The following is a 13,710-nucleotide window of genomic DNA, read 5'->3' as shown; positions in this document are numbered from 1 at the left end:
TGTCTGTACAAAACGCCAAAGTGCATGCATTCTTTATAGAGCCATCCTGTACAATTTGCCACTATAATCTAAACATTGACTGAAATAGCAGCTGCAGTTCTCCTCCCATGCTGTCTGTACCACCACAGGCTCCCGTCCAAATCCTCAACCACACACACACGCATTATAGAATAGCACATCAGATAGCTGAAGTATTGTTAACGCCTTGAACTTGCAGCTATAAGTAAACTCCTCAACCTCAAACCCAAAGCAACTTCTGGCTCTAATTTGCTCGCCCCCATTCTCCTTTGCCCGTGGATTTACAGGCTGGCCTATAATGCTACTGTATCCACTTTTTCCCTTTTTCAGGGGATGCTTATAGAAGGACCCCAAGGAGCCTCCGGCCAAGCAGTGAGTATCACGTTCTCCCACACTCGTGTCTGCCTTCTACAGATGGAGAACAGCTAAAGAGGGGGGAAAAAAAATCTTTATGGAAAGAGCATCAGCCCTGATCGCCAGTGAAGCTTGAGTTGGGACAGACAGTCAAATTGTGTATTTGTGCATGAATGTGTGTATACATGTGTCTCTGTGTGAGTGAGTGCAAGAGAGAAAAGGGGGGTGGTGGGGGGGTCTATTTCATATTGAGGTTTATTTCTCTCTGAACCCATGTCTTTGCCTCTTGTCTTTGTTGGCCTATGCATGTGAAGTACTGGATATGCTGACTGTGGTGGGAACGCTGGTTAGCAGCAATTTGGGGTTTAATATGCTGAAGTCTAAGTGTGTCTGTGTGTGTGTGGTCTCAGGGTCTTCCTGGTACCCCAGGATTGCAGGGTCCTCCAGGTCCCCATGGAGATCACGGAGAGAGGGTGAGTGAAGACTGGCCTCATTTTTACAGCTGATTGCGGATGTTTCTGAGAAGCTCCGTCACCCTTTCAACTCGAACATTTTAGATTAAACCACTAATTCTGTTTTGCTAAAATAAGAATAAATGCACACAAATCTGTTAAGAATTCAGATAATTGCAATGGCAGATAAACTTTCTTTTTTTTTTCATGATTGATATGACAAACCTACTGAAACTATAACCTTAGCCATTCATCTTACTTATACATGCCCGTGCATTTGTCTTCCTCTTTATTGGAAAGCTGTGAAGTAAAGTCTCAATGCCATGGAATGAATAATACAGTTGGAGCCAGTTGACTACTGCAGCAGTGGGGGGATTAGCGAGGAGTGGTGCAGGGAAATGAGATGCCCATAAACTGTCAATATACCAACAAAGAAAACTCAGAAACAGCTGTGTCGGTGTGCTGTAGGACTTGTGGAAAAACCTCAAGGAGTTTGCTGTGAAATGTATAGGAGCCGTAACTTTCCCAGCACCACGTGATTCCACTCATCTATTTGATTGATTGGATGACACAGAATAAGTGCCCTCCACGACGCTGGATCGCAGCTTGTTTTTCACACATGTGATGATTGCCCCGCACCCCTTTTTCATCACCCTTTTCTTTTTTTTTTAGAAACTCTGTCTCAAAATTAACCCTTTAATTGCAGACAAAAACAAAATAAAGCACCCCAAAACGCCTCCTCCAGTATAACCAGCAGACATTCCCTGTACAAAAGGCTTATTGTTCCACGGAGTCAAAGTGATCAGAAAATATGTTGTTGGTCCAAAAGTCTCTCCCCCTCCCTTCATTTCCTCCCATGAGAAGCGGTCGAGCCGAGGATTGACGGGGGCATTAAAAGTGACTCGTTTCTGTAGTCTTGTGGTTTTCCGTTGCGCAGTCTCCGCCTGGACTTCGCCGTTTGATCGGCTCATTTCTCTCATGATCACCGTCTCCCTCCCTTCCACCCAAACATCACTTTCCCAGCCGCGTGAGACCGTCATTCACACTAGCTGCCGCTATGCTATGGAGAGCATTTACCACCTCTGGGGGGAAAAATGGCAGATGGGAACACATGGCATCAATTTGAACAGTCTGAGATTGCTGCACATGACAAGACTGCTAAATAGATTGTGGTTTCTCCTGAAAAACGGGTTGCTGCTTGGTTTTTGGTCCTGACGACAAGTTTGTGTCTTTATGGAATCAAAATCTGCCCTTTATTTAACTGTTTAGTTGCACTGTCATCATTTAGGATGAGCAACAATTAGACAGATTGCAATGTCATTTGGTACAGACATGCATGGTCCCCAGTTGATTAATCCTGAAGACTTTTGTGACCACCGGACTTTTCATGTGGTGCTTTTTCCGACTTTTTTTTTTTCATGACGAGATGAAGTCTCAGACTCACCCTATACTTTCCATTCCTAAAGCATTAAGTAGTTAGTATGCAATGAGCGTTATAGCCTCACAGGGACATAGCTGCGGATTTCTAGTCTCGTTATAAAGTCTGCGCTCTTCTACAGGCGATATCCTCAGTTCAGCTGACTGAAAATACATTATATTTTCGTGATCAAATCCCCGTCTTCTTCTTCTTGGTAGCATTAGGGAATTATAAATGCAGACTGTATAAAATCTTCCCATTGAAACTAAATCAACAAAGATGTGCTGAGAGCAGATTAGTAACTGTTGTTGCTGTAGTTTGTTAGTACTGATACTTTTTTTTTTTCTTCTTTTCAATTTGCAAGCACCTCCAGGGTATTATAGAGAAAATATGCAACTTGCTTATTGACCACATCTAATTTATTCTTCTCTTCCTAGCAACGTTGCACACTGTTTTACAAGTCAACAAAACAATAGCCGATCATTGTTTTTCAATACTTTCAGGATGCAACAATACATTTGGATAATTGCAGTTAATAACAATATGAGACATACTATATTTGTACTTAGAAAAAGACCCACTCTGTCTCTCTCTTACTTTTTTAGGGTCCTCCAGGTCGATCTGGTATTCCTGGTTCAGACGGTATCCCTGGGCCTCCGGGGACCATTCTGATGCTTCCAGTAAGTCCTGTTGTTTCCACATACCCACTGGGCTTTCTGTCTTATTTCCTTCACATACTCTACACCCTTCATCTCAGGCACTAGCCCGTGAAAATCACTTAATTTAGTAAGTCTACCTCATGGCATCACTAGTAGGCCAAAGGATCCCAACCTTATTTTCTTTGGGTTACAAATCACTTACCTTGTAAATGTCAGCCAGTGCAATGGAGTGGAACCAGTGACTGAAGCCTTGAAAGACTTGGCGACACATATTTGTGTGTGTGTGTGTGTGTGTGTGTGTGTGTGTGTGTGTGTGTGTGTGTGTGTGGCATGATGACAGCTTTACAGCCTGCTTTAACAAAATCAGAGAGAAAAAAAGGTCTGAACACACATTCACCGGGGGAGACCGTTAGATGTCTCTTGTTGTAAAAATAGACAAGTCATTTTGTTTTTAATTGTTTTTTCTTTGTTTTGCGGTTGACAGTTCCGTGCTGGCGGCGAGTCACACAAGGGACCTGTGGTTTCAGCCCAGGAAGCTCAGGCTCAGGCCATCCTGTCTCAGGCTAGGGTAAGTAAGAGTGATAACCCCGGCGCATCCTTCTCTGTGCAGAGACACTTTGCTTTAACTTTCTGTGCTTCGGAACACTCCCATAAGCTGCCATTTAACTCCAGCCGAATAAAATACTATGATTAAAATTATTTGTAAGTCCCACTCATCCTGTGAATTGTCAAAATTCCAAAATATGGAACTGTGTCAGGTGAGGTAGTATATAAAGACGTACCAGATGTTCACACTCCCTCGGGGTCCTGATAACCGCAGCACTGCTGAAAAACAGGCTGAATTATGCGGCTGTAAGCAAGGTGTGATCTATAGCAGAACACATGGAGCTCATTAAAGGTTGCGCAAACACTGAATATTCACACATTCACAACACTCTATGGAGCTGGAGGGCTGCCAAAGTTGGTGAAATGGTGTTTAGTGAGGTCTTGAAAGCACTTGTCGCCTTTCTATATTCGTCTGTTATGCCAGTGGGTTTGGCCTGAAGCAGGACCAAGACAGAAAAATAGCAAGAGTAGTCAGTTCCTTAAAATGTAAAGGGAATAGAAGGGACATTGAATCTTCTTTGATCTATTTGCAATGAAAACCTGTCACACTGCAAATGTCCTCATTCGGAAATCAGACTGTAAATAAATCCCAGACATTGTTTTTCTGGCCGTACAAGACTGCGGTCAACCATGAACAGGACTAAAGTTCAGAGTGGTAAACCTTTCACAAGAACAAAGTAAAGTTTGAGGCTTTATTGGATTTTTATAAGTGTTTTATTATCTTCATTCTTTATTTATTTTGGTGTAAATCCCAGTTATGTGAATTAATATCAATATGACAAAAACCTACCTAGTACAGGGAATCCATGCAACCTAACATCCACACCACATTCATTTTGCAATAGATGACTGACAAGCAAACTTTTGTACACCTCGACAGGTACAGATAAAATACCTATAGTCCACAATATAGAACCACAGAACTCCCACACACTTGTTTTCTATTTATTCATTATCTGTCTTCTATTAGTAGTTTGCCTAAAAGGAGTTTACCACCCTCTTTTGACTCCTTTTGACTTACCCCAGTGCACTGTTATCAGCCTCGCTGTCCATGGGCTGAGCCTGGATCAGAAGGACTCGGCCCCTAAGTGACATCGGGCAAGCGGTCTTCCATACACCACATTTCGGCCGGCCAAGGAGCTTATCTGAGAAATATGGCATATGGAAGAGCACTTGCCCGGTGCGACTCAGGGGCCGGAGTCCTTCTGATCGAGGCCCATGGACAGGCTGGTTAAAGAAAAGAAACTGAGCGGTCTTCTCGGCCCATTTCTTTTCAGAAATGTGTATCTGTTGAAAGTATCTCCATCAGACAGAGCCTTTGTAGACAAGTGGTTAGAGTGCATGCCGCATTACTGCACTGTTCTGGGTTCAATCCCAGCCTTGGGACGTTTGATGGATGTCACTTCCATCTCGCTCCCTCCATTTCCATTCTCTCTCTTTACACTGTCAAATAAAGGCAAAAATGCCTGAAAAAAATATTTAATAATATACTAAGAGCAGATGCTCTGCATGCTAAGAAAGTGACTGCGAAGAGAGCATGGAAACATGCAGAATCCTAATTCCGTATTCCTTATAAGGTATAAATGTATAAATGCAAGAGTGTGGACGTTGTTGGTCGACCACGTGGTTTATGGGTTGTTTCTGTCTGATCCACAGCTGGCCATGAGAGGTCCTCCAGGGCCAGGGGGCATGACAGGAAGATCCGGTCCTGTGGTGAGTGTGACCTTCTGAGAACTCTGCAAGATAACACATACACACCATTGATCTACTTCGTTTCACAGTTGATGAGCGACACATTCGGTGATTATCAGATTATTATCGCTTTCTGTGAAGGTTTCAACTCAGCATTTATCCTTTCCTAACATGCACACACACACACACACACACACTTGCACATGACTAGTACCTTCATGCCTCTCTCAAAAAACCCATGAAGATTTTTAACTGTAACATTGGATTGGATTCAGTGCAGACATTCATTCATTAAATCTTTTTAATAGGGCGGTCCTGGTTCTACTGGACTTAAAGGTGACGGTGGTGACTCTGGACCACAGGTGAGACGTGCATCATTTTTAATGCAAGGAAACTATTATCATTTTGTTTAACTCCTTGGTTTGTACAGTAAATTGATTTTCAAGCTTTTTTTTTACTTTTATCCATCACACCATGAGGACATTTTAAAATGTTTAAATAAATAATGTTTGCATTAATAAAAGGTTTATTTAAAGATGTCTCCTTTCCTACACAGGGACCCAGAGGCCTTCAGGGTCCAACTGGTCTATCAGGGAAAGCAGGAAAGAGGGTAAAATTACTGATCAACCTGGACGTGTTGGTTTTCATCTGATCTGAGCAACACTGTGTTGCAACAGAATATTACGTTTAAATCCATGCATTTCTAATATTTCACGCCATGAAGAGTGCAAGGAATCAAAGAGAAGAGCCTATCAAACTTTCAAACATGGCCTCATTTCAAATAAGCCAGCTGTAATCAATGAATTTCTCAGAGTGTTGTGTAAATTCACAGTAAAATGTTTATTTAACTATAAACCAGTTTGAAAAACCAGATCTTTTGGGGAGGATTAAATAATTTCTCTAATGTGATTTCCACATAGCCTGACATGATATGTCCGTGTCCTCCAGGGTCGTAATGGAGCCGACGGTGCTCGGGGAATGCCGGGAGAGTCAGGGACCAAGGTAAAGTACTCACCAGGTTATCCAATGAACCGGCGAGCGTCTGTGGGACGCATTTTAAAAACTTGCTCTGCTGAAGCAGATTGACGGAGCTAACGGTTTTGTTACTGTGCTGTTTCAGGGTGACAGAGGTTTTGACGGGCTCCCTGGTCTTCCTGGAGAAAAAGGGCATCGGGTAAGTACGAGCAGAGAGAATTCATGGTTCGGTGAATGAGGATGATCAGAGGACAAACATCATTAAAGACTTCTATCTATCCCTAAAAATAAGATCCTGCAGTCTCTTATTTCTAGACCCCAAAGTAAAAGTCCCCGTTGATGAGAGTCATTGCCTCTCCGTTCCCTGTCCTTACAGCAGAATCAGGCCACCCCCCATCCGTCTCACGTACACGCCAGCGTCGACAGATAGGATTTCTGAACCAGTGGAACAGATTAGGCCGTTTGACCCACTTATGAGAGGTGGGACCAACTCCAGAACCACTTTGCGCTGAGTTTAAACCAGGCCTGGATGCCAATGAGGAGTGCTGAGTTTGGTGTTTGTGGAATTTCAGGCCCCGAGTAGAGAGGCTAAAGAGAGGGACGGAGATCACAGAGGGGTATTTCTAGACAGGCTTTCATGCCTTATCCTATACTGACTAATTACAGGGCTACCAGAGGTAGGCATGGCCGTATAGAGCACTAAAAATAATGGAACCATATAGGTCCATGCCAATTGTGGTGTACTGTAGATTAAAGGCCCTTTTGTTGCGCTCTTTTCAACATCGTTTCTCTGTATTTCTGTAAAAAAATCAGGAGCTTTTTTTCCCCCACTCTTAGCTGCAAACTTGCGGACTCTCTCGTTACCTCACACTCTTTGTTGATATTCCTTTTCTCTCCAGGGAGAACACGGTTCTACAGGTCCTCCAGGATCACCAGGAGAGGATGGTCCAAGAGTAAGTTAGTCACGATATAACACATGCTTGCTCTCAAATTACTCTGCATTCCTTGATAACGCGCTCTTCTTCTTTCTACCCAAAGGGTGAAGATGGCCAGGTTGGACAGAGAGGTGTGGCTGGAGAGAGTGTAAGTGTATTTTTCTTCTTTTAATTGTCTGATGATGCAGTTGGACAGGGATGTTAAACCCCACCATGTATCATCAGTACGGAAAGGAGAATATCATGAATATATGGCCTATTCCTATAGATGATTTAACTACCAATTATTTAAACACACGGCCTCGCCCTCCTCTCCTCTTGCAACGGTAACAACATTCCTGTCTGTAAGAGCAATTTAGTTTTGTAATGTCAACCTTGTCGAGACAGAATGACTCTGAATAACAGTTTAGATAATAGAACTGGGAAACGTGGTGTTCCGTCATTACCCGTGAGAAACTGACACATTCTGTCTGGTTCAGGTCAAATGGACCATGGACTTGCTTTATTTTGTCAAACCCAAAACAATCCGGTCGTTTAAAGAAAGAGTCTTTCATCACACAGACCATTAGGCTCAGTAAGGCAAAGATTTTAAGCGCTGTGTTGAGAAGCATTAATGCTCACTTCATGAAATGCGCGTGCAGTTACCATATGTGGCCACAAGAGGTCAGCATTTCACACCACCTAGGTCAAACCAGTTTTCAGTCATGTGTCCGTTTTTATCACCTGCCTATTTCTAAATACAACTCACAGGTTAATAAAATGACACGAATGACTATATGTCTAAGTATTATTTCATGAATCTGTGTTTGTTTGGATGTACAGGGTCCTCGAGGTCTGCTTGGCCCCAGAGGATCTCCAGGTACTGGAGGACAACGTGTAAGTACACAACCTATACATGTTGATTCCGTTTTTGCGTTCAAGCTCACTGGAATGGTCATTTTCATTGTCAAATTTATGCCGTTTTAAGGGTCTTCCTGGACTTGATGGACAAGCTGGTCCCAAAGGAAACATGGTGAGAAATATTTATGTTTTGCTCATTTTTTATATTTGCAAGTGAGAGTTTAAAATCTGATTCTTAGAAAGGGAGTTTGTGAAGACCACCTAAGCAGTATGTCGCTTAGCTTGCATGTGGCAGATTGTAGGTCAGTGACCTTTTACTCCTCGGTAGGTCATGGGTCATTCGCTTATTAGAGATGATAGATGTCTCATCATAGTTGTCAGACCGTTTGTTTTCATGAACTACAAAAAGTCTGCTGACTTGAAAGGCGGTAAGGAGGAGGCCTTGAGTCTTAGTAAGGGATGAAACAGAAAAGCCTGTCTGTGCGTGGTCACCACGCACTCAGCTTCCCGGAGGGTCTCAGTGGGATGGGAACATATCATTGGTCAAGGCAGCTGCACAAGCCCACACGTTGTCTGTGGTTCCTGAGCTGAGGAAATAAGCAGCTCTTAATGGGACACACGAAAAGACAATGAGAACGTGGTGTACTTTCCATTAATTTCTCCAAAGTTATCTTTGATCTTTGTGTATTTAAAAAAAAAAAGAAGAACAAACGCAAAGCAAAACACTTGAAAGTATTCAGTAAAACTTTGAAAAGGTTCTATAAACCCATATGATGCTCACCCCAACCTCTAACATATGGATGCTTTTTAAGAGAGCCTTTAAGTGAAAAACCAAAGGGTTTTTTTCCACCACATTTGAATCTTAGACTGACACTCAACTTTGCCTTTTGCCCTCAAGGCCTTGCTAACAACCCCAGTCATGCAGCCTAAACTTCTCTGAGTGCAGCTATTGTATTTAGTGTTTGTTGTAACAGCTGGAGAAGACGGCTTCGCAAGGGTCTTGTCTGTTTTTGTATATGTTTGCTTTGTGACACACTAATTCTCAGCAGGGATACCAAACAACCCACGATTCCAGTCCGTCTCATTAGCCCTAATCCATAGCCAGATGGTTCCGCAGCCCCACAGCGTGTACTTAAAGGAAGCTGTATTTCATGGCCAGACTCAGATTCTGACCCGCCACCAGACTTTAGGGCTGGCTTTAAAAGAAACCTAACTTTGGACAAAGCCAGAAAACAGAGGCTGCTCTGCTTCACGAGCGAGTTCATCACATTACTCCCTACCATTTGCACAATTAATCCCAGCAAGGTCACCCCAAATTTTCACTGGTACCCAGTACAATTTTGCTGTGGTACATGTTTAATTTTTTAAGGTTTGCTCATCATTGCTCTTTTCCTTTATTCATCTACATTGTATGTATTGTTTCCTTTTCATTTATAGATTGAAAGCATGTAATAGAGCAAATAAAACATGTAAGCCCTTGCATTAAATGGAAACAGTAATGGCATTTTCTTTCTTTTTTTTTGTTATGACAGGGTCCACAAGGAGAGCCAGGGCCTCATGGTCAACAGGGTATGCCGGGTCCACATGTAAGTTCCTTGCCTTAAATCTCTGTATTTCCTTTCTCTAACCTGATGCGGCCACTCTGTCCCTTCTGCTCTGTCCCCCATTCTCTCCGCGGTCGCTCAATCTCTTCATTCCGCTCTTGTAATCTCTCGTCTTCCCTGTGCTCTCTGCCTCACGCTCTGTCCTTTACATGCTCCCACCTCATTGCTGTATCCATTGTATGAACTTTCTAACTATCTTTCATTCCTTAAGTTGCAAACACTCTGTGAGGGGTCCCACAAAACTGACACCGCAATAAATATAAAAAAATAAAAGTTCACTAACATTGTTACTTTGTGGCTACGGAGAAGAAAAACATTCTCTCCATCCTGCTGGGATGAGACATGTTGTATTCATTTGATAGCATTAACCCCATTACATTGTCCAGTTGGTAGCATGGTGAAAAATATTCCATTTTGGAGTCATCTTTAATACAAACCAGTGCAGCCAATACTGTAGCCAGGGCTAAATGACCCCTGCCAGGTAAGATTTTCTGTCCCGGTGACGCTCACAGCCTGGACAGGATGGCGTCATTCCTCTGGAAAGTATTAGTAGGGGACCTATCCTGATGGTATACAGGTTGAATAAATAACTTCATTTGACTTGAACCTGGCCAGGGGCAGATTGATGCCTTTCAGGAAAGTGAAAAAACAACACAGCTCACTTCTTTCAACTGTTAATAACTTTTTTAATAACTCAGGAAGGCTATAATACGTGTGACATTAAAATGACTAAGAACTTCACTTTGCACGGCCGACTGAACACATCTGAATAAGCAACCTGGATTCGTAGAAGGAATTACAAACACAGCACTTGAATAGAAGTTACTCTCACAGATTGACAAAACAGGTTTTCTCCTCCACTTCCTTTTTTGTGTCGATATCATGTCAGCTTGCTTGTGGAAAAGAACAACATTTGTTTCTGACTCTTCTAATAGCCGACGTATGTCGCTTGTCTTTCAGGGTCTCATTGGTCCTCAAGGTCCAATCGGGCCTCCGGGTGAAAAAGTAAGTAAAGCTGGAACCCGGTCGCCCCTTCAGTCCTCCCACCACAAGTCTGCTGCCCCGATAAGTGGATGTTTCAGTCAAGAGCTCATAAGTGATTCTGCAGATACGCTGCTGTCTGAGCTAAAGGCCTTTACTAGCTTCTCTGAAGGCTTAAACACATGTACACTTACTATATACATATAAGCACTATAGGTATTTCATTTGTGGTTGTGTAGCTATTTAATAATTCAAGCAGAGGAACTTTTGGCAGTATTTGTAATGCGAGTAGAGGTGGTATACACTCATCGATCTACATGTATTGCTTTCTATTTCTAGGGACCAGGAGGGAAACAAGGTCTGGCTGGACTTTCTGGTGCTGATGGCCCTCCTGTAAGTAACACACACCTGACTGCGTTTTCATTTTCACATGGTTCAAAGTGCCAACTGACATGACGATGAACTTTTGATCATTTAAATCTCTGCGACTTCTTTTCCAGGGTCACCCGGGAAAAGAGGGTCCTGCAGGCGAGAAAGGAGCAGCTGTGAGTAGAATTTAGTGAAGCTGTTAATTTTGGATTACAGTATGAGTAGAGTATGGTTTTTCAGTTCTTCTCCAGGATTCATCAAATTTGTCGCTGCATAGGGAAAAGGCAGACTTTGTCTCTTAATTAAATTTAGCATTTGTTGAGCCTAAAATAGCCTTAGTTGCCAGTAGAAAGAGGTTTATTATAACCACACATTTCAGATGATATCTGGTAAGCTGCCTCAGAAATAGAACAAACTGAATTGGCCTATTCGTTTTTTCCTATGATTAGCTAATCTTGTCAGTTTCAGTAATTGCCTTATTGTTCTGTGTGGTCGACTGCTATTGAGCTGGAACTGAGGGGAAAAAAAGGCAGATACAACATTTGGTCATTTGAAGACATGGTGATCATAAAATGATTCTATTCTAACAACAGATATATGTGAAAAATATTGCAATTGTTTGTACAAGGCAGCTTACAATTTACAGCAGGAGCCTGGCGGTTTATCTCCTCTTCCCTATGATGTTAAATAAAATAAATAAATAAAAAACTGCTGAATATCAGAAATCTTAATTTGAGTTGTTTAAATAATTATGGTTAGATTCAATAGTCATTGGGCTTTTACCAAAGTGCACATGTTTATTTTTACTGTATTATATTTCACTCCTTGTTATTGGTTGATGCAGTCCATTTGCTTCTACTTTTTTTTTGTATTTTCCTATATTCATAAGAATGAGTGTGTTTTCAATATATATGTCAGGGTTCACTGTTAAATAAAACCAATGGGAAATCATTGGACCTCAATGAAATCATCTCTAGTGAAGTTATCTGATATACAGCGGAAACACATTACAGTGAAGTTTGATGTATTTTCATGCAATGTTCTCTCACAAATCACATGACACTCTTTGCACACGTTTAGGGTCATACCGGTCCAATGGGATCCATCGGCTACCCTGGTCCTCGCGGGGTGAAAGTAAGCACTTTCTTAGTCATACACTACCACCTTGCTATGAAGCATTTCCATTTTCCCGGAATTTCATTCTGACTCTATTGTCCTCTCTCCCCCCAGGGTGCTGAGGGAATTAGAGGCCTTAAAGGTGACAAAGGAGAAAAGGTAAACACCCCTCCAGGATCCTCTCCTCTCACAGTTGCTTCAATAAGGCTTCCTTACAATCCAGCAAGTGGGGAAGAAGTAAACTTTTAAGGGCCCATCAGACTTGCAGTTTAGTCCTCATGCTACTGAGCTGAAATGGAACATTAAACTAGAATGAGGCTGTTTGTATGGCAGTTTGGATTGATCTGTTGCCACAGTTTTCTCGTGGTTGAACGCAGCCTGTTGCCACCTCAGTGCCATTGCCTCGACTTTCCACTCAATTGTCAGGAAATTGAAGCTCCTCAGAGATGACTTAAAACACTGAGCTTTTCATCAAAAGCTCATCTACTCTGATACTTCCATCTCGCATAAAATCCCATGGGACAAGCATACTGCCAATCCCAAGTCCCACGTTAGCTTATGGGCTTACCGTGTTTTATTGTGCTACAATTTATCGTCTCAGTGGTTTCATGTATGAAAATGTGTCCGAAAATTGGCGTACCTTGGGAAGAGATTGAAAACTGCATTCTGAATTTTAACCAGCAGATGTCAGTAGAACAACAGAGAAAGAGACTGGCTTCAAAACTGCCTCTGTGAATGCTGAATTTAAGTGACCACTAGGTGTCAGTATTAAACTATCCGAAAGGAACCTTATACTGTTGCCAATAGGACTAGACTGCCATGATAAACTTCCACCATCATTTTGTCACTAACGTCAGTGGTCTTCACTCGTTTCTGCTTTTTAAAGTATTTTGCATGTGAACTATCCAGACATAACATATATAACATAATAACCTGTTATATTTGATAAAACACTCAAACTTTTTTATCTCTTTCATCTTCAGGGAGAGGATGGATTCCCTGGCTTCAAAGGTGACATGGGTCTCAAGGGTGACAAGGTGAATCATCGTCATCCCTAAAGAGAAAGCTGTTTGCTGTTGCAGAAAGTGATGCGGGTAGGAAAGATAATAACACCGTTTATTTGTTTTCTTTGCATCAAGGGTGAGGGCGGCGTATTAGGACCCAGAGGAGAGGACGGCCCCGAGGGCCCCAAGGGCAAGTCGGGACCCAACGGGGAATCTGGTCCTCTGGGATCAGCTGGAGAGAAGGTAAATAATCAATACCTGCAAAGACTTAATCGTAAAACCATGGATTTTCACTTTGGTTAATGTGTTTTATTGACATGTTGAAGTTCAAGTTGAATCGGATAGGATAATTACATACAACAATGCAATAAACGTGTTTTACAGAGTAATACAAGGTTAAAAGCTCCATATGTAAATACTCATTAATACGTGAAGGGATGTGTCATAAACCAGACCGGGGCCCAGATTGCTTACATTAACAGGCGTCTAACAAGAGATGCATTTAACAAACTGGAAAGAAAGCAGGCTAAAGACAGTGGCTTATGTAGTTTAGTAGCAGCCCTGATCATATTGAAGTTTAGATTCTCTTCTCCTCCCTTCAGCTCTACAACAGTCCCATTTAATTGGCTTATGTGTGCCAACATTTCTCCATGGAGCTTTGATCTCGCTGTGCGTTGCTTCGCGTTGC

The 13,710-nt window shown here is 42.2% G+C and overlaps 1 protein-coding gene across 4 annotated transcripts in view; it reads left to right on the top strand.

Annotated features, from left to right (window-relative positions):
• LOC311012872 (collagen alpha-1(XI) chain-like) overlaps window positions 1–13,710 on the top strand; it is a 74,120-nt gene that overhangs the window by 25,863 nt on the left and 34,547 nt on the right. For all 4 annotated transcript variants that reach the window (XM_084008650.1, XM_084008649.1, XM_084008648.1 and 1 more), the window contains 21 exons: window positions 349–390; window positions 783–845; window positions 2,847–2,921; window positions 3,385–3,468; window positions 5,163–5,219; window positions 5,507–5,560; window positions 5,755–5,808; window positions 6,147–6,200; window positions 6,319–6,372; window positions 7,073–7,126; window positions 7,212–7,256; window positions 7,931–7,984; window positions 8,076–8,120; window positions 9,481–9,534; window positions 10,513–10,557; window positions 10,873–10,926; window positions 11,034–11,078; window positions 11,983–12,036; window positions 12,133–12,177; window positions 13,002–13,055; window positions 13,158–13,265. In XM_084008650.1, the coding sequence (XP_083864776.1) occupies window positions 349–390; window positions 783–845; window positions 2,847–2,921; window positions 3,385–3,468; window positions 5,163–5,219; window positions 5,507–5,560; window positions 5,755–5,808; window positions 6,147–6,200; window positions 6,319–6,372; window positions 7,073–7,126; window positions 7,212–7,256; window positions 7,931–7,984; window positions 8,076–8,120; window positions 9,481–9,534; window positions 10,513–10,557; window positions 10,873–10,926; window positions 11,034–11,078; window positions 11,983–12,036; window positions 12,133–12,177; window positions 13,002–13,055; window positions 13,158–13,265 (1,194 nt within the window). The remainder of the gene's footprint in view (window positions 1–348; window positions 391–782; window positions 846–2,846; window positions 2,922–3,384; window positions 3,469–5,162; window positions 5,220–5,506; window positions 5,561–5,754; window positions 5,809–6,146; window positions 6,201–6,318; window positions 6,373–7,072; window positions 7,127–7,211; window positions 7,257–7,930; window positions 7,985–8,075; window positions 8,121–9,480; window positions 9,535–10,512; window positions 10,558–10,872; window positions 10,927–11,033; window positions 11,079–11,982; window positions 12,037–12,132; window positions 12,178–13,001; window positions 13,056–13,157; window positions 13,266–13,710) is intronic.

Source organism: Eutrigla gurnardus, assembly GCF_963514095.1.
Source record: "Eutrigla gurnardus genome assembly, chromosome: 4".
NCBI lineage: Eukaryota > Metazoa > Chordata > Actinopteri > Perciformes > Triglidae > Eutrigla > Eutrigla gurnardus.
The sequence above is the reverse complement of the archived record's forward strand: the minus strand, read 5'-3'. Positions and strand labels throughout refer to the sequence as shown.